This window comes from Theileria equi (assembly GCF_000342415.1).
Source record: "Theileria equi strain WA chromosome 2 map unlocalized gcontig_1105316255037, whole genome shotgun sequence".
NCBI lineage: Eukaryota > Apicomplexa > Aconoidasida > Piroplasmida > Theileriidae > Theileria > Theileria equi.
The window spans coordinates 494217-514827 of NW_004668230.1; the positions used below are offsets into that span (position 1 = coordinate 494217).

The 20611-nt window shown below is 41.9% G+C and overlaps 8 protein-coding genes across 8 annotated transcripts; all 8 read left to right on the top strand.

The window, feature by feature from the left end:
• Positions 1 to 212: 212 nt before the first annotated feature.
• BEWA_037060 (hypothetical protein) lies at positions 213 to 3581 on the top strand (the record flags this gene model as incomplete). Its single annotated transcript, XM_004833065.1, has 1 exon — positions 213 to 3581. The coding sequence occupies exon 1, from the start codon at positions 237 to 239 to the stop codon at positions 3579 to 3581; it is 3345 nt and encodes a 1114-aa protein (XP_004833122.1). The 5' UTR covers positions 213 to 236.
• A 1888-nt stretch (positions 3582 to 5469) lies between these two features.
• BEWA_037070 (hypothetical protein) lies at positions 5470 to 7692 on the top strand (the record flags this gene model as incomplete). The annotated part of the gene is made up of 1 exon (XM_004833066.1): positions 5470 to 7692. One exon carries the CDS (start codon positions 5470 to 5472, stop codon positions 7690 to 7692), a length of 2223 nt encoding a protein of 740 aa, XP_004833123.1.
• Positions 7693 to 8700: 1008 nt separating this feature from the next.
• Positions 8701 to 10326, top strand: BEWA_037080 (hypothetical protein; the record flags this gene model as incomplete). The annotated part of the gene is made up of 1 exon (XM_004833067.1): positions 8701 to 10326. One exon carries the CDS (start codon positions 8701 to 8703, stop codon positions 10324 to 10326), a length of 1626 nt encoding a protein of 541 aa, XP_004833124.1.
• A 607-nt stretch (positions 10327 to 10933) lies between these two features.
• On the top strand, positions 10934 to 11980 carry BEWA_037090 (hypothetical protein; the record flags this gene model as incomplete). Its single annotated transcript, XM_004833068.1, has 1 exon — positions 10934 to 11980. One exon carries the CDS (start codon positions 10934 to 10936, stop codon positions 11978 to 11980), a length of 1047 nt encoding a protein of 348 aa, XP_004833125.1.
• A 1173-nt stretch (positions 11981 to 13153) lies between these two features.
• On the top strand, positions 13154 to 14296 carry BEWA_037100 (signal peptide containing protein; the record flags this gene model as incomplete). Its single annotated transcript, XM_004833069.1, has 1 exon — positions 13154 to 14296. The coding sequence occupies one exon, from the start codon at positions 13154 to 13156 to the stop codon at positions 14294 to 14296; it is 1143 nt and encodes a 380-aa protein (XP_004833126.1).
• Positions 14297 to 15436: 1140 nt separating this feature from the next.
• On the top strand, positions 15437 to 16657 carry BEWA_037110 (signal peptide containing protein; the record flags this gene model as incomplete). Its single annotated transcript, XM_004833070.1, has 1 exon — positions 15437 to 16657. The coding sequence occupies one exon, from the start codon at positions 15437 to 15439 to the stop codon at positions 16655 to 16657; it is 1221 nt and encodes a 406-aa protein (XP_004833127.1).
• Positions 16658 to 17585: 928 nt separating this feature from the next.
• On the top strand, positions 17586 to 18761 carry BEWA_037120 (uncharacterized protein; the record flags this gene model as incomplete). The annotated part of the gene is made up of 1 exon (XM_004833071.1): positions 17586 to 18761. The coding sequence occupies one exon, from the start codon at positions 17586 to 17588 to the stop codon at positions 18759 to 18761; it is 1176 nt and encodes a 391-aa protein (XP_004833128.1).
• A 451-nt stretch (positions 18762 to 19212) lies between these two features.
• On the top strand, positions 19213 to 20419 carry BEWA_037130 (hypothetical protein; the record flags this gene model as incomplete). Its single annotated transcript, XM_004833072.1, has 2 exons — positions 19213 to 19450; positions 19578 to 20419. The coding sequence occupies 2 exons, from the start codon at positions 19213 to 19215 to the stop codon at positions 20417 to 20419; spliced, it is 1080 nt and encodes a 359-aa protein (XP_004833129.1).
• Positions 20420 to 20611: the final 192 nt, after the last annotated feature.

The following is a 20611-nucleotide window of genomic DNA, read 5'->3' on the forward strand; positions in this document are numbered from 1 at the left end:
GATTTGTCTTCATGATGGCAACTATTCTTCATCTGTCTCATGCTGGAGCGGAAGGAATAGCAACCATACAATGACAAGAATACGACAAGATAATAAAAATATTTATACAGTCCTATTCTTGTTAAAATAATGACAATTCCCCTCCAGTTTGTCTAAATATTATGCATATTCACATGTTACACCACATGAAGAAGAGCTGAAAATGTCTGTCTACTTTATTATTCATCTTGTTAGACATGAAGATTCTTGTAATACTTTGTGTAGCCTATGTTTTAAGGCTCTGTAGTTGTGAAAGTTTAGATGACATAATTGCCAGATTTGATGGTGAAGTTGCAAAGACCCAAAAGCTTCTGGAAGATGCTCAATCGACTCTAAAGGGTGCTGAAAATGCACTTGAAGAGTATACCAAAGCTTGTACAGAAATACAAAGTTCTAAAGGGAAGGAGGTAGAAGACGCTAGAAAGGCTTTTGAGACTGCACAAAAGACCTTAGGTAAAGTATCCGGGTCTGATGCTGTATTACAAGCTCTAAAAAAAGCACTGGAAGATCTTGATAAAGGTGCAAAGTTCGAGCCACCCTCTGTGGAGAGTCAGGGGAAGGTTGTTAAAGAAGCTCTAGAAAAAGTGGCAGACATTCATGATTTACTAAATACGGTAAAACCCCTGGAAAAACTTGATGAAGGTAATCATGAACAACAATCATCGGGGACTACTCCGGTAGATGCCAAACCGAAAGTAGTTGAGCATACCACAGTTTCTACAAGTGATCCTGTAGAGAAATCACCAACTGAAGAAAATGTAAGTGAACAAGACACACCCAAAGATACTGAAAAAACAAGTAACTCCGCGCCAGAAGAGTCCCGGGAATCAGTAAGTAATGAACCTAATGAAACTCAATCGGAGGAAGTGACACTTCAGAAACCTGTAGAAGAATCTAAGACTCCTATAGAGGAAGATGTTACTACTACTGATGAGGCTAAATCTGAAGATCTGAAACCTGAAAAGGAATCTCATAGCCTTGGTTCTCCTGAGCTCAGAGGAAGCAGAACATCAATCAGTTCCAGGAGACAAAACCGTAGAGATTCTACAGCGAGCACAATCTCTACAACTAGTACAGCATCAACTCTTTCCTTGGATCAAACTAGTGGATCAGCAACTTTGAAGTTAACAAAACCTGACGACTCAATCTATCAGTCCTTCGAATACTACCATGATGACAACCATATTAAACTGGTCCTTCCACAAGAGGATGTGACAGTGACTAAATTGTTAGAGTCCAGGTCTACAATATGGACAGGTAAAGCCGGAGAGACCCTTGAATACGCTAAAGTCTATCTTAATAAGGACGGTAAGCCTGGCTTTGTTAGAGTTTGGAAGAGGGATTCCTCAGGTGTAACATGCATGAACTATACAACAGGTAGGGTCTACGGATGGTCAGAATTCAAGGATGATATCAGCACAAAGATAAACTCGCTTAAGGTTGCCACGGAACACAAGGGGGACTTTGTTATAGACTTGCAGAAGGATGAAGACACCAAAAAATGCAGAATCTTTAGTGTAAATTTCCTCGGAGTTCCTACTCGTTCATATTCTCCAAAACCAGGTTATTATGCTACTGAGGTAATGGACGGTGATGAGTCTCTATGGAAAGCCTCTGAAAGTACAAATGAGAGATGCTTATCCTGTGACGTTTACACCAAGGATGAACAAAGAATCCTCTCTATAACCAAGAAGAAAAATGATAAAACGGATGATGCATTCTTTGAATTTTCTGACGGAGAATGGAAGAGCATGACTGAAGATGAGTTTCATAGGAAGTTTCAAGCCATGGTAGATGGACCGTCTCAAGAATCTACAGACTCTTTAGATACCAGAAAGGTTGAGAATGAGTCGTTACCATCAGATGAAGCGGAGGATACTGATTCGACAGTTACATCAAACGATCCTGTGAATGTTGGAAAACTTGAGCAAGATAATACCCAACTTGAAGATCATACTGGGGATGAGTCTGCACCAAGACGTACTGAACAAGGTGACCCTAATCTACCGGAGACTCCTGTAGAAGAAGTACAGCCAGAAGTTGCTCCTCCTGCGGAATCTCCTGAAGATGTTCAACCTGAGAAGGGACCAGAAGAAGAATCTGGAGATGTAGGACCTTCCGAGTCTGAACCAGTTACCTCTCAAGAGGAGGAACCAGGAGAGTTTGATCAGGCCTTCCCAGAAACTAAGGTAGAAGAGTCAAACTTGGTACCTGTCCTTACAGAATTTCAAGATGGTGAAGATGCGAGTGAAAACAAGGTGGAAGGAGGTACTCCAGACGATGAGGAAGAGTCCGGTGAATCGCAACCTAAGGAAGTGGATAAAGAGGAGCCTGACCAGCAGTCTGGTGATAATGCAGCTGGACCAGTTGCGGATCCTCAAGAATCTGGAGATATACATTATGAAAGTTCTCCAAGTACCGCTGCAGAACCATCACCAACTGAAGATACTGAACAGACTACCGTTTCTTCAAGTGACCCCGTAGATCAGCAAACTACAGAGGTGAGTGAGCTTCAGGAGTCTGAGCCTTTACAGTCTACTGGATCCCATTTACATCCTGATGAGGAACCTGAGGTGACACCATCTGAAACTTCTGCTACTGAGACACTGGACCTTTCACATCATGATGACTCCCAGATAGACTTGAAAAAAGGCAACGTGTCTGGGTTAGACTACAACATATACTCCCCAAAGAAGAATGTTAAGATTACATCAGTTGTGGATGCTGGTAAGGAGTTATGGACTGTCTCCGAAAAGGACAAATTTCTATTCGCTAGTGTATCATCCAGAGAAGACTCTTCACTACTTTTAATCGCTCCTAAAATTTCTAATGATCTGTGCTTTGAGAAGACTGTTAATGGTTGGACATCCATCAAGAAGGAAGAGTATAAGAGTAAATTAGAGGATCTAAAGAGTGGAGTGAATAATCAACCTACTGGAGAGTCTAAAAAGCATCTCCAGGGTACATCTCCAAAAGATACTCCTAAACCCGTTCAACCTGTCGAACAGCCAAAGGTGGTTCCACAGGATTCAGCTCATAAAGGAGTAGTTCATGTTGATCAACAGGAGAATAAACCAGAGACAACTCCTGAAGGTAGGCAGGAACAAAAGCCAGCTACAAATCTCCAGGGTGGTGTCTCAGCAAGAGCAAGATGGGAAGCAACAGGAGCTCCTACTGGTCAGCCAAAAGAGCCCACTTCCATAGCTGATTTCAAATCCAAGGTAGACTCTACCCTCTTTAATCTAGAGGAGGCAGAGGAGGATAATGTTAAAGTTCTAAATCTAAAGGCAAAACTTGATACCAAAGTTACTAAACTTACTTATGGAGAAGATAAAGTTTGGGAAGATAGATGGAGTCCATTTTCCTCTGCTATCTTGTATCTGGATGGAGAAAAGCCTACTCTTGCCGTTATAAAGACCAAGGACTCAGTGATCTATAGATACCATAATGGTAAGAAGTGGAAGAATGGCAGAGAAGGTACTCATAAAACTAGACTCAAGAAGCTAAAGGAGAAGTATGAACCTGTTGATAAACCCGTATGACTTCATAGTCCTGAATCCACTGAGCCTAAGGTCTATAAAAAAGTCCCCAATGATGGATCTACCGCTAGTCAGTCTTCTAGTGAAGAATATCTAGATACTCAGTTGAAAAGGATGGTAGTACTCTAGATATTTCTAAGCCAGAAAGTCAAAGTTAGAGCTTGTGGAGTAAGTTACAGAGGATTAAGGCCAAAGGGTGCCTTTCATATATCCTCAGTTATGGACTCTGGAGTCATTCTCTGGGAGTTTACAGTGGTAACAAATCTCAGGGTCAATTCTTTGAGAAACTAAATGGAGCATGAGCAATGTAGATAAGAGCGGTTTTGACAACAGGATGGATTAACTCAAGGTTTAACCCAGTAATATTCCCATTAATTTCACCCATTTACGCGTGGTATAATTTGCCAATAGGCAATTGGTATTATCAGTAATTCCTATGCATACTTGTCTTTCATGTCTATACACCCCTTCTCTCAAGATTCTATACGTTTTGCGTATCCGAATTGCACGCTTTATGCGGGGAGTAGATGAATGAAGAACCCACTATTCACCTCTAGACACTCCCAGTTTCACAACACTCCCCGCAAAACTTCTCTTAGTCGTGCGTGCAGTGAATACTCCTACTCTTCCATACACTCCATTCTCGTCTCTATGGTGATAATTTAGGCTCATTTAGTCGTATGTCCTTCATTGAGCTCATGTTAGTCACTCATCCTCCCTCTGACTAAAGAATATGATCGGACAATTCACTGGGTTCGCCACTTCTCTTCTACTCACTAGGCTAATAGAGTCTCCATCACTCTTCCACTCGTTACACTCATTCCATAGTGATCTACTACCTAGTCTCTGACGTCGGTAGGTCATTCTTCCTTCCGTTTTACTCCAGTAATGACCTTAATCCTACTCTTCCTTAGGCTCCTGTTAGTCGCTCAGGCTCCTATACTAAAGTACAGTCGGAGTAACCACCTAGTCTCCGACATCGGTGGGTATTACTACCTCCGGTAGTACTGGAAAGTCCGTCTACTGCCATCTCCAGACAGAGGCCAATCTTCCCTCGGGTCAGCCAGCCTTTGGTCCTGGACCCAGGGAAGCAGACTGCTGCCATCCTTAGACCTAAAAGATGCTCATTTAGTGGACAATCCGGCGATTTGGCGGGCGAAATCCGAGAGCACCCCTTTACACGAGATTCTGGGCGTGCATCCTGAAAGTGGTCTTTTCCGTCCAAAAGTCGCCACTTCAGGGGAAATTTCCGGCGTTTTTGTGAAACTAAATGATGCATCTGAAATACAGTCTTGCCATCGTGTATTTGGCGATCCAGGTACGTTTTGCCTTGTCCAGCGGTGCCGCAAGGCGCTCGCTAGACGAAACGTGGAATCTAGAGCGGAAAACGCTAAATAGTGAACATTTACAACAGATTTGACACTGTAGAGGCAAATGTGTTGATGAACAATGGAGATTTAGAGGCCGTTGGACTTTGAGCTGCATAAGGGACGGGTACCTAGAAGAATGTGGTACAGGGGAAAATGATGGAGAGGTACCTAGAAGCTTAGCCTCGGGTACACTGGGGAGTTCCTATGGTTACCCTTTTTGGATGATTGGAATGGACATGGAGGATGTTTTGTGTGTAGAAGAGGAAATTTGCACTGGATAATGGCCTTTGTCCTAGCATGCACGGGATGTGGTTGTCTATAGACATAGAGGGAGAGATATATAATGGGTTACTGTGGAAGAACGATGGAGAGTGTATACAGTATAGGAGCTTGTGTATTCACAAGGTTCTTTGGATAGTCTCTCTGACAGTGAGCTACTTGTGAGGGAGGATGAATGAATGGTATATGGAGGAATGACTATACGGTGCTATGACATAATTTGAAGTAAGGTAGAATTATGAATGCCTACTACTATATACATACATAAGAAGTGTCCAAAAGGAGAAAACAGTGGTCACGGGACTGAAGAATGCCCAAAACATCACCGCCACTATAATGTTTCTCTAACTAATGTATACAATCCCCCTGAGGATCCAAAATATAGAGTATGTAGGCGTAAGAGGAATGGTATAAATATCCATAGCCTAAGATATGGTGAAAGCGATCTTATTGATGCAGACGGATCTAAACTTATCGGTAACCGCAGGATAAATGAGTTATCCGTATACTACAGTGCAACATATGATAGCGATGATGAGGAAATAGAGAGACCTTTAGCATTGAGATTTAGGGAATACGAAACCAATACATACCACTGGTATGAAAACAAGGGAGATCCTTCAAATACTATATGGAATGCGATACCAGGTGAAGAACCACTTTACGGTGACGGTAAGCCAACTCCAGCATTTAAAGGGAGGTTAGATCATCTAACTTGTCAACTCCATAATCTTTATTCTGTCGATATTTTTAAGGGTAGTAATTACCGTTGTCCTGTTTGCCACAGTGAAGATACTAAAGTCACTGTTTATAGGGAAAGTTTTGCTAATGGATATACTAAATACAAGCATGAGTACAAAACTAAACCGGACTCTGTTAAGTATAACAATGCTATTCTTAAATATAGAGACCCTGAAGATGACAATGGAGAAAGTACCAACGAATACAAGCTCATTCCACTTAGCGAGCACATTCATAACCTCTTCGTCTACTACTGGGACCAAGATAGGGAGCATAAGAGACCCCTACTTATGGAGGTTGGTGTCTTTGGTACCATGCCAGTTTCTCTTGGCAATGATGGGAAACCATACAACAGAGAGTGGACTACGATAGGTGATCATGAACCAGGAGAACCTGTATCTGCAGACACTCTTCATGAACAAAAGTGCAGACTTTTCAGACCTGTAGATATAAACATCTCTGAGAAAGGACCATATGCTAACAAGTATTGCGAAGAGAGAAGCTCTAAGAGGGGAGGATGTCCTCAGACTATAGAAGTTACTAATTACCCTATATCTAGCTTAAAAAACTATACTGCCAAGAAGCACACCTATGGCGGGGAAGGAGATAATAAGAATTTTACCGTCACTGATTTCAAAGGTGGTCCCAAGGTACCCTTTCCAATATTTGATGTTACGGAAGTGGTGGTCTTCCTTACAGAGTGTAATCAACCTCTCCTGGTCTATGTTAAGAGTAGTGATGATGGAAAGACTCATAAGTGGTATAGTAGGGCAAAGAAAGATAATGGTGCTAATAGATGGGAAGAGAATACTGAGCTTAAAGGTAGGGATCCACATGAAGTTTCTAAGGATGATACCCTTAAAACTGCTCTGGAAGGTATTAAGAGTGGATTAGAACTTGGTTGTTCGGATGAGCAGAAACAGAAACTAAATAAGGCTAAAGCGCAACCTCCTCCGGTTGCTAAAGTTAGAGCTACAGCTAAAGAATGCACTATTGAAAAACTATTGGAAAAGGCTGTAGGAGATATAGTTTCTCTACTAGATGATTCAGCTGCACTTGGTACATTTGGGTTAGGCGCAGCTCTTGCGTTTTCAGACGCTCTTCTTACTAGCAAAGGATCTAAAGATATTGGTGAAAAAGAACCTGAAACTCCTCCTTTTGCTGAAAAACTAAGATCTCAAGCTGAATCTTCTGAGGAAAGAGAGAGTGAAAATGGTTCTAGAGGTATTGGTGGACATGCCAGTAGAGAAGCTAAATCTACTACCCGAGGGGATTCTTATCCTGGACCTTTATCTCCACCACCTCCAATTCCTCCTACTCCATCGGTAACTTATTCGGAGACTTACATTGAGGAACATGGTAACACTATAAAACATAATATGTATGGAAATTTTGTTGAGGAATATTATAATACTGTGGAACCGAATCTACATGGATATAGCCCTGCTTTTGAAATTGATGAGACGGATCCTCCTGTTACTACCGTTGAAATTAATGAGAAAGCTGAAGTTATTGTTCCAATCGACGTATCCTACCCTCCAAAAACTGTTTCTACTCCTCCTGGATTAGAAGACCCTTTTGCTGGACATGCTCCTAAAGGCTATTCTATTCCTCCAGACCATCAAGAACATGCTGATTCTACTTCTACTGGAGATATCGAACAAAGAAAAACACCTAAAGAGGCTGGAGGAGAGCAAGATGGAGAACCACAGTCGCAAGTATAAGATGCTCAGGTTAGACCCACTAAACCTCCTGCTCAACTTCAACCTGAAACTCTTTCTCCTCCTCTTCAATATTCTGAAACTTCTGGTCCTGGCTCTCCCGGACTTGGTGGTGGTTCTGGTTCTAATCCTCAAGATATTAAGACTACCATCTCTGTAACTACAGGGATTCTTACAACTTCTGCCTTGGCTTGTTTTGCAGGTCATAAGTTCTATACGAAATATAAGGGATATCCATGGATACCTGTGGTTACTTTAATGGAATAATGCTATGGAGTTAGAGATACTCTGAGGGGCTAAAGCTGGAATTGTCACTGGAACTATAGGAACATCTTGGACAGGTACTAGTGTTACCACATGGAAAGGAACCTGTTATACTATAGACACCACTAAAAGCTGCATTCTAAAACATTCTCCCATTTTCACCAGGAATTATGCACATCAAAGGTCCACTAGCATTCTGAATACTCCACGAGCCGAATACATAGCCTTTACACAATCGCTCGGCTACAGAATATATCCACAGTAACCTCAACAATACATCTATACACAAACATTTAGGCCATTCTCTCAAACAGGGTAACAATCCAAATCGACCAAACTGCAAACAACACTAGATATGGACCGCATAAAGTTTTGGTAAGGAGAATCTCGACTGGAGGACCACTAACTGCATGTGAACACTTACTTCAGACTAGCAGAACCAAGGGTCCAAGCCAGTTTACGGTTGCTGCAGTAACGTCAGGAGGCAGGCCACTTTTGAACTTCGAACCTCCAACTTCGCAAACCGTGTATTCTGTATATGTCTATTTCAAGGGAGACTTCGAGGATCCTGTTATGATAAAGATTCTTAAATTCTCTCCAGATAGAGCCTATTGTTATTTCAAGACTGAATTGACATCTGAATGGAGGGAACTGAGCGATGAGGTGCAGGGATTCCCACCGTCCATGACTCCAGTAATGCCATCCTGGATTCAATTTGCATCTGTTTCATATAGTCCAGTCACTAGAATGTTGCAACTGGTGAATGAAGCGACAAAAAACGGTAAACTAGATGAGAAGAACAAATCAGCCTTCATTCTTCAAGATGCAAAGTGCCTTGAGAATTTTATGAAGATCGATACGACAAAGACGGAGAATTATTCAGGGATATATACATGTCATTTGAATGTGGAAGTAAAGAGGGAACCAGCACCAGATGGCTATTTTGGATATTCACATAAACCACAGAAGAAATTTGGTGTTTCTGGTATACTTCACGCCATGCCTCTTCCTATTAATATTGCAGTTGAAGATGTGAAGACAGCGGTTGTTTACTACTGGGGAAAGGACGTTAATTTGATAATGCCAGTTATGGTAGTGCTCAATGTTGTGGCTGAGAAGAGGCTCAAAAGATCGATATTGTATACATACAGCACAGTTTACGTTGAGAATTTGGAAACAAGATGGTCACTGGTCCAAAAGGAGGTAAAACTCACGGATAGGGAACTAAAGGCCAGACTGGATACTCTAAACTGCTCGCTCCATAAGCAGGTTAATATAAATGCATCAATGAAAGATGGATACAAAAGCACTTTTGGATCATGTAGCGTTGACATAGAAGTCACCACTGATTTTTACGGTTCATTTGAAAAGGTTACTCATTCCGCTGGTGGAGCGTTCTGGTTGACTTCTATTTCCCAGGGCGTAAAACCATTTTCTGGTCTAGACATACCAGATACTCCAGTTTCTAATGTATCCTTTTACTTTTGGGGTAATGATCCTATACTTGTTGAGGTGACAAGAGGAGCAGAAGTGTCCTACTTTAGACATGTTGAGGGAACTCGGTGGGATGACATTGACGCCGCCGATCTAAGGGATACACTGGAGACCCTTGCACGTGACAGGGCACCTTCTTTTGTTCTAAATATGGCGGAAAGAGACTCTTATGAGATCGCTGGAGCGATTGTTGCTGTAAAGACTATAAAGGTGGAGGACTATACACAGTTTAAGCACACACTTCAAAGCAGGGACTCCTTCAAAGTTTCTGGATTAACCCACAGTGGAGTATCCATAAGCTTAGAGGAGCTCTCTAAGGAATTGAGAGAGCCATGTATTCAGGTCTCCGCCTATTACTGGAACGATAATATGGAAACACCCCTCCTCATCGAATTTGAAACTGCGTCTGGAAAGTTTTATTTAGGCTTGGCATCTGGAGGAGCATCTCTAGAACCAACTTGGAGAAAAGAGCCACGCGTATCCGGTAGAATAACAAACACACTCGCAGAGATCAACTGCAGGGTGAATCGCGTATACATCTTTGATGCCTTGCAAACAGAAGATTACGATTCATCATGTGTGCATGTTACTGTAAATCAGACACGTGATCCGAAGGATCCGCTTGGATATACTCGCTACATGCACAGTGTTGCCACGGACTCATTTACGGTTGGAAAGATTGTCGGTGTGTCATTCCCCGGTATCACTTTCCCAATTCCCGGGGTAACTAGGATTTACATATTCCTTCCGGATTCTGGAGATAAACCGATACTTTTGTACGTTGAAAAGTTGGACAAGATTTATAGTCAGTGGTCCGGAGATAACGATGAACCCGTCAATGGGTCTCATCATGAGGGGTACCTGTTTATGGAATTGTAGTGAACATTTGCGTTGGAAGAATTTTGAAATCCTTCTACCTTTACGAGATTATAAATTTAACACCCAAAATTAGCTTTAAAATCCCTAAAATGGGTATTAAGGATATTGGCAATAGTAATTGCACATGCAGGAAATTACACTCGACAAACAATGCAGTCAATCGCCTTTAGGGAAACTAACTAGAGGATTTAATTCCCATCAAATTTGGGTATGATATAAATTAGGAAAACAAACACGAGTTCGTAGTCTCTGGTTTTTACAGCTTCATTGGTTAATTCTCCTCTTGCCGCAAGAGTAAGCATGCACTGGAAATGTTTTCATTTACTGTGTGCACATTCTAAAACCATCAATCGCGAGTGCCTACAATGGGATCGTTTATAAACCAGAAACGGGATTTAAACTAGTTGCATAAATGTGCAAAGTCAACATTTCTTCCATATACACATTTATGGTATGCATGCAGAGTACACTGCAACTATACATTGTTGTCATCCAACATCTAGACTCATTACAGCGATAATCGCCATTTTAGGCTTGCAAGCCATAAATACTTGTGAGGTATAGCATGGGTGACCCCATCGTTGCTAAATGACATTTTTATTTCACAATGAGAGTCCCTACGCTGATAATTTTTGCATTAACAAGATGCCTCGTCGATTCTTTGGATGTTAAGAACTTTGTACCTTCAGATGGATCTGCAGCAGAAGGCGCAGAAACGGATCCTCCCGCAGTTCAACAGGGTCAAGATGCCGTGCCGGAGCAACCTCCTCACGATGTTGTAGATCACAGAGAAAACCGCGCCTATGATGTAATACCTCCGCTAGAGGCTCGGGCTGCTGGGCTCTCTGGAGAATCTTCAGAGGAGGATGGACATGCGGTAAATCCATCAGCTGAAGGTATGCCAGATAGTGCCAAGGGGTCAGATGAGCGTACTAGTGAATGCAAAGAAACTGAATCATCTCATCTAAAAGGCACTTTAGCCTCTGAAAACAAGGATATTGTCCAAGCCAGCGCTGATAAAGACGGAGATTCAGAGGCCAGTGCCACATTTCTTTCCGAACTAAATACTGGATCATGCGCTTTCAGACTCTCCACAGAAATAATCGAGTGTGCTCTAGAGGCAGACAAGGCAATGAAGGAAGCGGAGGAACAAGTAAGAAAACTAACTGAAGACTATAAACGATCGTTGACAAACACAAGAGAAATTTGCGATACCCTTTTAAAGGTGATGGACTGTCACAGTGAACATTGTAAAGATTATAGCGACATTACAAAACAACTTGTAGAGTTTAGAGAAAGGCAAACATGCAGAATAGAACCAGATTTACTAACCTTTTTTCGTGACATCGTCGGGAAGATGAGAAATAAGGAAACGCACAGTGACTTTGAAAGCATAGCAAAGGAATTCGAGGACGCCGTAGATGAGTACGTGGACGGAATAACTCAGTACAGCGAAATATACAAAGCAGGTGCATACAAGACTCTAAGTAACGCTGTTAACTCCATGGAAAAGGTTCGGGAGGGGCTCAGGAAAGAAGCGCAAAAGAATGCAGAAATGAAGGCACTTCAGGTGCATGTAGACATGAGCATACAAGTTGTAATTTCAGCTACAGATTCACTGAGAACTCTCTTGAGCAAGCTTTTAGATTTCTAAAGTGTTCCTTTCAAGGAATTTGAGTCATTTAACCTAAATAGAGTATAATCTTCTGCAGTGTAAAGCCGTCTGGAAACATTTTCAGAACAACGCAAATAAATCCATACTACCTAAATGAGACATTCACATATAGCCACGTCTAGACTATTTGTATGATCCTAGTCACGCTTACAGTGACCCCTTCGCAGAGGTTTAATGTGACGTGTAGGATAAAGTTCACATTACACTTAAAGTAGCACACTCATGGCATGGTTACAAAATGCCACGCAAGACAAGTTTATAGGAAGATTATTCCTTATAAACAAGGCCAAGCGGCTCGACCATTTGGGGGATTTTATCATGCCCACTGTGAATCTCAAATCTGTGGGATACGCAAGGGTATAAAATCCATGTAAATAACCCGCACCTATGGTAGCTAATTTCTCAACAGACGGAAACTTACGGGAGCTATTTAGTGAGATGGGTGTTGATAACCATGGACTCCAGTAATAGGAAACCCGAAGGACTGGATTAATAGAATGAAGGTTTTATAGAGGAATCACAATGAGAAGTTCTTCCTCTTCCTTCACCTGTTCACCAAAAGTACCTTTGCATATAGAGAACACTTTGGAGAGTAGGAGAATGGAGTGCTATTGATGTACTTACACTTTAGTAAAGAGTCCATGATTCTTCTATAGATGACAAAAGACTAATGCCTCATTCAGTTTATAAGTTAGACAACCGATAAGGTATTTATAGCGATCTTTCCTGGCTCTATATGTTATTCCAGTCATGTCTATCCATAATGGAGTGTCGAAGACATTAGACACTTAACGGCCCTTAATGCATAGGGAAAGGGCATTTTAGACCGTGAATAGTGATCAGGAGGAATAAATGTCTACATAATGCGTTATTTATCCCCATTAATCCCTACATTCCTGGGTTCCATTCCCAGTAGACAACATCCACAGTATCATTAACAGATCCAAGATATCTTGTGGATTACTTGTATCTTTGACTTGTCAAGGCTTATAGTCTTTGTTTTTCTTACTCTAATTTCCCTGCTACGCCTATTGCGTACTTTTCTAGTAAGACAACACGAGTGCATGCGCGTTTTGTCTATTGTTTCAGCCGCCTATAGCGCTCCTTGCTTATACTGAGACTCTATTTTCTATTCTTAAAAGAGTCTGCAAGATGAGAATTCTGGCGGTATTGTTGACGGTGTCTCTGGTGGGAGTCTGCCATGGGAAGGGTGGTAATAAGAAGCCACCAACTCAACCGGCAACTCCTACTGTTCAACAAGGAGATGCTCCAGTAAAGACAGTGTGTAGACAGAATCCTCCTAAGGCTCCTACTCAACCAGGATCAGTTCCTGAAGTTAGGCAGGAGCAAAAGTCAGCTACAAATCTCCAGGGTAGTGTCAAGAAAGAGCAAGACGAAGCTAAAGAACAACAACCAGCAGCTAAGCCTGTAACTCTGAGTGAACGTGCTAAAAAGGTTGATACAAAGTCGTTTGATGTGAGAGAATCTAGCTCTAATGGAGTGCCACTTTTGACATGCACACCAAAGTCTGATGTTGTAGTTACAGAACTCAAGTATGGTGACGAAACCATATGGAATAACTCTAGAGGGTCATGTTTATCAGCCCTAATACACTTTAAAGGAGAGAAGCCATATGTTGTAACAGTGCAGTATAGAGAGAATGAAGAAGAACATGTTATCTTCCTTCATTATAACGGTGAGAAGTGGGAAAATAACAAGAGAGAACATGAAAGAAAGCTTAACATACTGAGGGGAGTTCCTCCTAGTGAAGAGTCTTCAGTTACTGAGTCAGCTGAACAGTCTCTACTTACAACATGGTCTAATGGAGACCCTACTCTTCTTAACCTGGCTCTACGGAACGCTGCTTCTACCGAGTGGTATCTTGAGAAAATAAATGAGAATTGGAACGATGTTGGAGGGAGAGTGTTTGAAGAAGGGCTTAGGATATTGAAAAGAGAACTTAAACATGCAATACCAATCACTCTTGACCTTGCCAATCCTAATAAATCCCAGATAAGTGTACAGACAGGAAACTATAGTGGAGTAGAATATAAGGGGTATACTCCGAAGAGAGGCCATTATTTCTCTTCTTTCTCTAACGACGGAAGTCCTATCTGGACAATTTCTAGAGGTGAAAGGTGTTTCCTTGCACAGTCTTTTACACAGGGAAATTTTACTCTCTTTACTCTTGTAAGTGATTTTGGACACAAATATTTTGAGAAACTTGATGGTAAATGGAGGGAGGTTACACTTGGTGACTTTTTAAATAAGCTAAATGAAATGAGAAAGTCTTGATCATCTCCTAATCATTCTACTACTACTCCATCTCAATCTTCTCAGTAGTGACTCCTTACTCCCTCTATGGATATAATTCAGTATGTTTTCCCATACCCTTGGTAGGTAGTAGAGACACTCTCATTAGAGTCTTTAGTGGACGCTCCATAGGAATTTATGGACTACCAATAATGCAATACCATAATTCTGCATCTTTTGTTCACACTCCGTCAGAGTGTGCATGCTTAATTAATGATAGTCTCCTTTACATTCCCAGGTATGATAGATTGGCATCTTTACATTGTATATTCCTTCTTCTTCTTCCAGGGGTATGGTACACCATCCATTATTCATTCATGGACGGATGATAGAAGAAACAGTCTGCATGCAGTAATGGCAGTCTAGTATCGCTTTATTCTCGAGATCATAACCCGTTCAATGGTCTTGGAGCTTCCTAAAAATGCAACTCTACTCGACCATTAGACACGCAGAGAGCTACTGTAGCAAAATAGCTGTGCTCAGAATACATCAAAGATTTAACAGTGAGATATTCCACGGTTACACCAGGCAACGCTGCAAGTCGGGATAATTATCACCACTTGTCTCGGAAGAGATCTGAATCGTATCCTCTGGACCAAAGCAGACGGGTTTTCAGTGCACGCTTAGCAGTTGTTAGAAATGTACAACTAGGGCACATGTAGCAAAGTTTAGCCACCAAACGTTTGCTAGAGCGACTATAATGCGTTATTAACTGTCTCAGTACCGAGAGCCTGAGGAATGACAAATCATCTTTGCGACACACCCGCAGTTTTTGGCTCCAGGAGCCACCAAGTCGACGGACGGCGTCTCAGCCGCGATCTGTACTGCTGCAGATTGTAACAGACGCTTTACACAGATATATGTACGTAAAGGAAGAATATGCTATAGGTGCATTCGTATCCTGTCTAAAAACGTCGTTTCTGTCTCAAATTACCCTCTTCCTTCCGATGTTTACTGGGTGCACTGGTCCGTGGCTGAATGTTGAACACCACGTTTTGGGAAGGAAGAGTTAAACCATTGGAATCTGGCCAGGAATGAAACGGAAGGACTCTGCAGAATGCCCCCATGTGTGCAAACATTTGGCCCTGGAACGCTCGTCCGATCTCTACACATTGAGTCAAAATGACTTGCTGTCGTTGCATAACCTTGCTATTGGCGGTATCGCTCCACCCTGGAGTATTTGGTGCTGAGAAATCTCCCATTAGGCTAGACATTGGAAGACAGACGAATTACCGTAGCACTGGCCAGGAGATTGATGTAAAGAGTCATAAAGACGGTGAAGAAACATTCTACACTCACACCCTTAGCAAGCCGGCGCACCTCTCAGATATCATGGTAGATGGACACTACATTCATGCTGACCTATTCCCCTTTAAGGACGAACTTATTCTCTCTTCCTTGGTATACTGGAGGTATGACAAGCCAGATATGCTAACTCTAAACCTGGAAAGGTCCCAGGTATTTCTGTGGAACAATGGGAATGGGAGACTGGTTCCACAGGCATCCACCTTTGGTGAAGAAGTTGACAATGAAGTTACAATTGATATTAGCAGTTCCACAAGTTACACAAAGAACGGTAAAAGTGTGAAGGTAAAACAACTTTCAAGCACTCTACACCCAAATTATGCAGTTTATTGTCACACTGCAGATGTATTTGTCGTTAAAGAAATAGTTTTTGAAGGAAAGATCCAAAGGGGTCTACACATTGGTTGCAAAGTTTTTAGCGTACAAGTATATAAATGGGCGGATAAACCTCTGCTCGTTGAATTTGAGCTCTTCAATTCTAGAGTTAAAGCTTTCGCGAGGATCGGCGAACAATGGGTTCCCTTCAACATACCAGACATTAGCAGTCCCAAGAGAAAGTGGTACATGAGGGGGTTCCTGGAATACATTAGTTGCAGAAATAAACACGGTGTTTCATTGGACATTGGAAAAATGTCAAACGGATCCTACAGGGACAGGAAATGCGGGTTCAGGAATTTACCAAAATACGACAGCGAGCCAATATCACTCAAGGTGTACACCGGAAGAGACCTTGCAGGATACAAGAAAATCACCCATACACCCGCAGTTGTACCCTTTGATTTGCAGCGCGTAGCGATTGCTCTTCCCAACGGCTCTCATGAAATTGTATTTATGAATGTACCAAACAAACCAGTAAAGCAGTTTTCAGTATTTTGCAATGGCAACAAACCCCTCTATATTGAGGTACATGCCGATAAATACTATTATTACAGTTATTCGGGAGGGAATGCATGGGCCTTGTCCGGTTTTTCAATGCAACCGGCCTCATCATCCGCAGTCGTGAGTGTTCTAAACTTTCTAAAGCGGAAACGTACCTAATACTTTGCATGCATTGTATTTTTATTAGTTTATGGAAATGCATAGTCCTTGATGTGGAACCGGAGAAGTGAAACTAAAGCTACCCAAGGTAGGATCGGATGTTCCCTCGTGTAGAATATTGGCAGGGAAGTGGATGTTCCATAGCTGTCTGTATTTAAATGATATTGGGAAGGAGCGTTCTCTTGCATCCTACGTCTTGTGAGAAGAACGGCGAACCTGAACAACAAAAACATGATTGCAATGATGCAGACCGCTAAGAATGCTCCGCTAGTGCAGAAAGTAGTTGAGTTGCCACCTCCAGCGGATGATCCATCACCGGAGAAATGGATGGCAATATGTCCATCAACCTGGGATAGTAAGCTACCGGAATGATGTAATAATCGAGGCATGCAGTGCCCTTCACTACTAGCAACTCCATTGTCATTTAATGATTTCTATGGATACTCTACTGGAGTATAGATGCTCTTATGGGCTCCATTCATGCACTGCCAAAAGGATAACATCATGACCCAAATAGACCGCGGAGTCCCTCTGGAATGGAGAATAAATGGGCATGGAATCTCCTAGACAGTGTGTACTCTGGATGTATCTTTTATGGCCCACTTGCCATCCCTTGGCCGTTATAGCCACCAGAGACCATTACAACAGTCATTAGCCTCTAGTCTATTCCCTACTGTAGAAACTAGTCATGGAGCCACCATTCTCTATTCTCACCTAAACAGAGTCAGACACAGACCCTCACCATACTGGCAATGCATAGCCATAAACCCTCACAAGTAATCAACTGCACACTAGCCATGTAATGAGATAGGAAGTGGACCTCTAGGGTACCCGAGGATAAGCTTCTAGGTACCCCTCCAACATTTTCCCCTGTACCACATTCTTCTAGGTACCTGTCCCCTCTCACGAGTCAGTTCAAACATCACTCATGCGAATCTTCATTCCTGGTCTTCTCACTCTCATTTCAATCCTCAAACTTGCATATTGTACATCCTACAACCAGCTCATTGGTTTATACAGCGGAAATGAGGCGGAACGCGTCATTTTTGAGAGCCTCGCGAACAATCGCCTCCAAAGGCCTAAAATTTGGCAAATAGACGATGACTTGTACTTTAAACTTGTCCTTGCGGAGGATAGGAGCTACACATCCGCTGTCCTCTTTATAAACACGGAGAATGAAGCACACCTGGAACTGCTCAGACTCTTCTCTGGCGTATCCAGACGTTTGACCAAGGGAATCGATGGCATAAAGGATGGAGGTGGCCGTACATACTTCTTCTACTGCAATGTTGCTCCTGGAGCGGACTCCTGGTTCCTGGAGACTCAGGGCATTGAGAATCTCCCGGAGATTCTAGTCGTTGGACCAGAGGGCCAGGCCTACTCATTCAACAATTACATCGAAGACTTGACGGAGAGACACGAAATTGAGTGGAGCGTCGAGGTTTTGGAGGAGCTAATCGAGGTGTTTTTGGGTGATTGCATGAGCGGTGAATGGGATGGAGATGGTAATACGCCCACTAATGACAGGAAGAATAGGCCTACTGGTGGCAAGTGGAGAGAAGCATTCCACAGACTGTTTGCCAGAATTGGAGTAGACACTGCAGACGTATTCATCTACCTTGTTATCTTGATGTTTGCACTGGCCACGGCAATATTGAGGAGTGGATATGGCAGATACGTCCTCCTCGTAGGTTCATACCTCGTCTACTTTCTAAGCATCTCCTGCGTAGTCTTTTCTCTGGTAAACAGGACTCCCCTCTATGACCACAAGGGCACTTTTTATGTCGGAAGTGGAAACGGCATGTTTGGATCATTCACCCTAATAAAATGGCCAAATGTGGAAAAGTTATTTAGCAAAGACAGAGCGTATCAGTATGGGTTGGAAGGTGTGATATTCTCGCTCTTGCTCTTGTTGGCAGTTGCCATCTTGTTAGGCTCCGCAAATTCTGAGGATGGTGACAGATGGATAACCCTTGTCATAATCCCTCTCCTTATCATCTACAGACTCTTTGCGATGAAGACCAAGGACCATGTGCTCTATGTACTACCTCCGAGGGATCTACCCAGGGGATGGCTGATTGAAGATCGGCAGGGTATATTTTAATGGGAGGCAGATAATTTGGCAATGATGAATGAGAGAGCATGATGCAGTGATGTTGACTATGAAGAGTGAATGATGGAAACGGGGTAGATAATGAGCTGTTATGTATGTCCCATGAATGATCTAATTTATAGGTTCCCTCGATGGAGGAAGATACTAGGATGAATATCTCTCGACTGCGTTGCTCTGGTTTCCATTGGCATTCACGTACGATGCGATCTCACTATTGCAATCTATTTACATGGAAATAATTCCAACAGGAAAGGTTGTTATGGTATTTCTGCATGTTTCCATTATCAGGTTACCTTCCAAAATGTCACATGAATATTTGGCTACACACCTCCGCTTTGCATCATGGGACACATAACTGCAAACAGTTATAGAATCAACTTCCCCATTTATTCTTTGCCATTTATTATTAAAACTTGTTGTTGTTGTTGTTATTATAGGCAAAATGATGATTCTCTACTTTGTAGCTCTGAAATCAATTATTCTCTTATTCACCATCACATCTTCCAACCATGCATCTGCAATACATCACAGGAAAAGGATTCCCATTAATCTTGACATTGCTAAGGAGATTCCATATGAAATAAAGGTGATTATGTCCGAAAAAACGGCTCGTGGATTTTACTATTATATGAAAAGGTCAATCATAACGGCGTATAGAATAGGTGATGTTCTTTTTGATGGTACGTTTTCAATCATATTTGCCACAAACTTATTCTAATCCTCTTTATCCACAATATAGCCTTGTATCTAGTAAGCTAGCTCTCTCGTATATTCTTAATCAAATATTATCATTACACGAACATTTAGGGAAACTGCTATGCCCAGGTAATTCGATGGATTTTGATAGATTCGTCTTCTCGGTTACTTTGCCTCGTCGTAGAAAGTACATTAGAATTGTTTCTAAAACGAGGCTCGGTAATTCTTCTGAAAGGAAAATTGTTGAATTCATTACTGAACCCTTCAGTCTTACTTTCCATGAAGTAGTGCGAAAACCCGTTGAAATCGACATACTAACACAAATGGATACTGAAGTAATTAATGTAGATGAGGAAGTTTCCTCTAGGACTGTAAAATTTAGTGTACGAGAAGATTTTGAACATCAGGCCACGATCGGTGTAGTACGCTATGGTGCCTCAGTTCTTAATCGCAAAGTTCGCGGTCTCATATACAGATCAGTTGTATGGAAGGGAGGGGTTATTAATCCTCATATAACCATTATTTCTAAATACAATGATGGAACAACAATTGAAACTAATTACAGTTTTGAGGATGATGACTTTGTATTACACAGCAAGAAATTGGGTCAATGCTATCTGAAACCCTGGGATGAAGAACCGGCTGGCGATGAATCATATGACTCAGAGGCTTTGCGTAGAAAGAATGGACCGGGTTATTCATACGATGTAGATTCTATGCCTCAAGGAACAAGTAAAGATCACGATGGTGCTGCGCCATCGGAGGTGGCGATAAATGCAAGTAAACGAACAAAACCTGTCCGTCACCTTTTTAAAAATACGGAATATGAATGGGATGTTGGAAATCACGATCCATCACGTGCTATATATCCGATGAGTGGTTTTTACCATGACTTTGAAAGGGAAGCTTATAAAGTCCAGGGGCTTTCTTTTCCGGAACCGGATTCAGATTAATAATTTTAATGCAGCAATCTATCGCTATATGGTGAAATGAATATTTTAACAATTTGTATATTACATTTACATGGGTAGTGTAATATCTCCTTTTCATCATACTTTACTTGAGTTACCTGTTTATTATCCTTAGGGGTGAACTGAAGGGCAAAAAGGTTAGCTCCTTTTGTACAAGGGGATATGAACTACCTT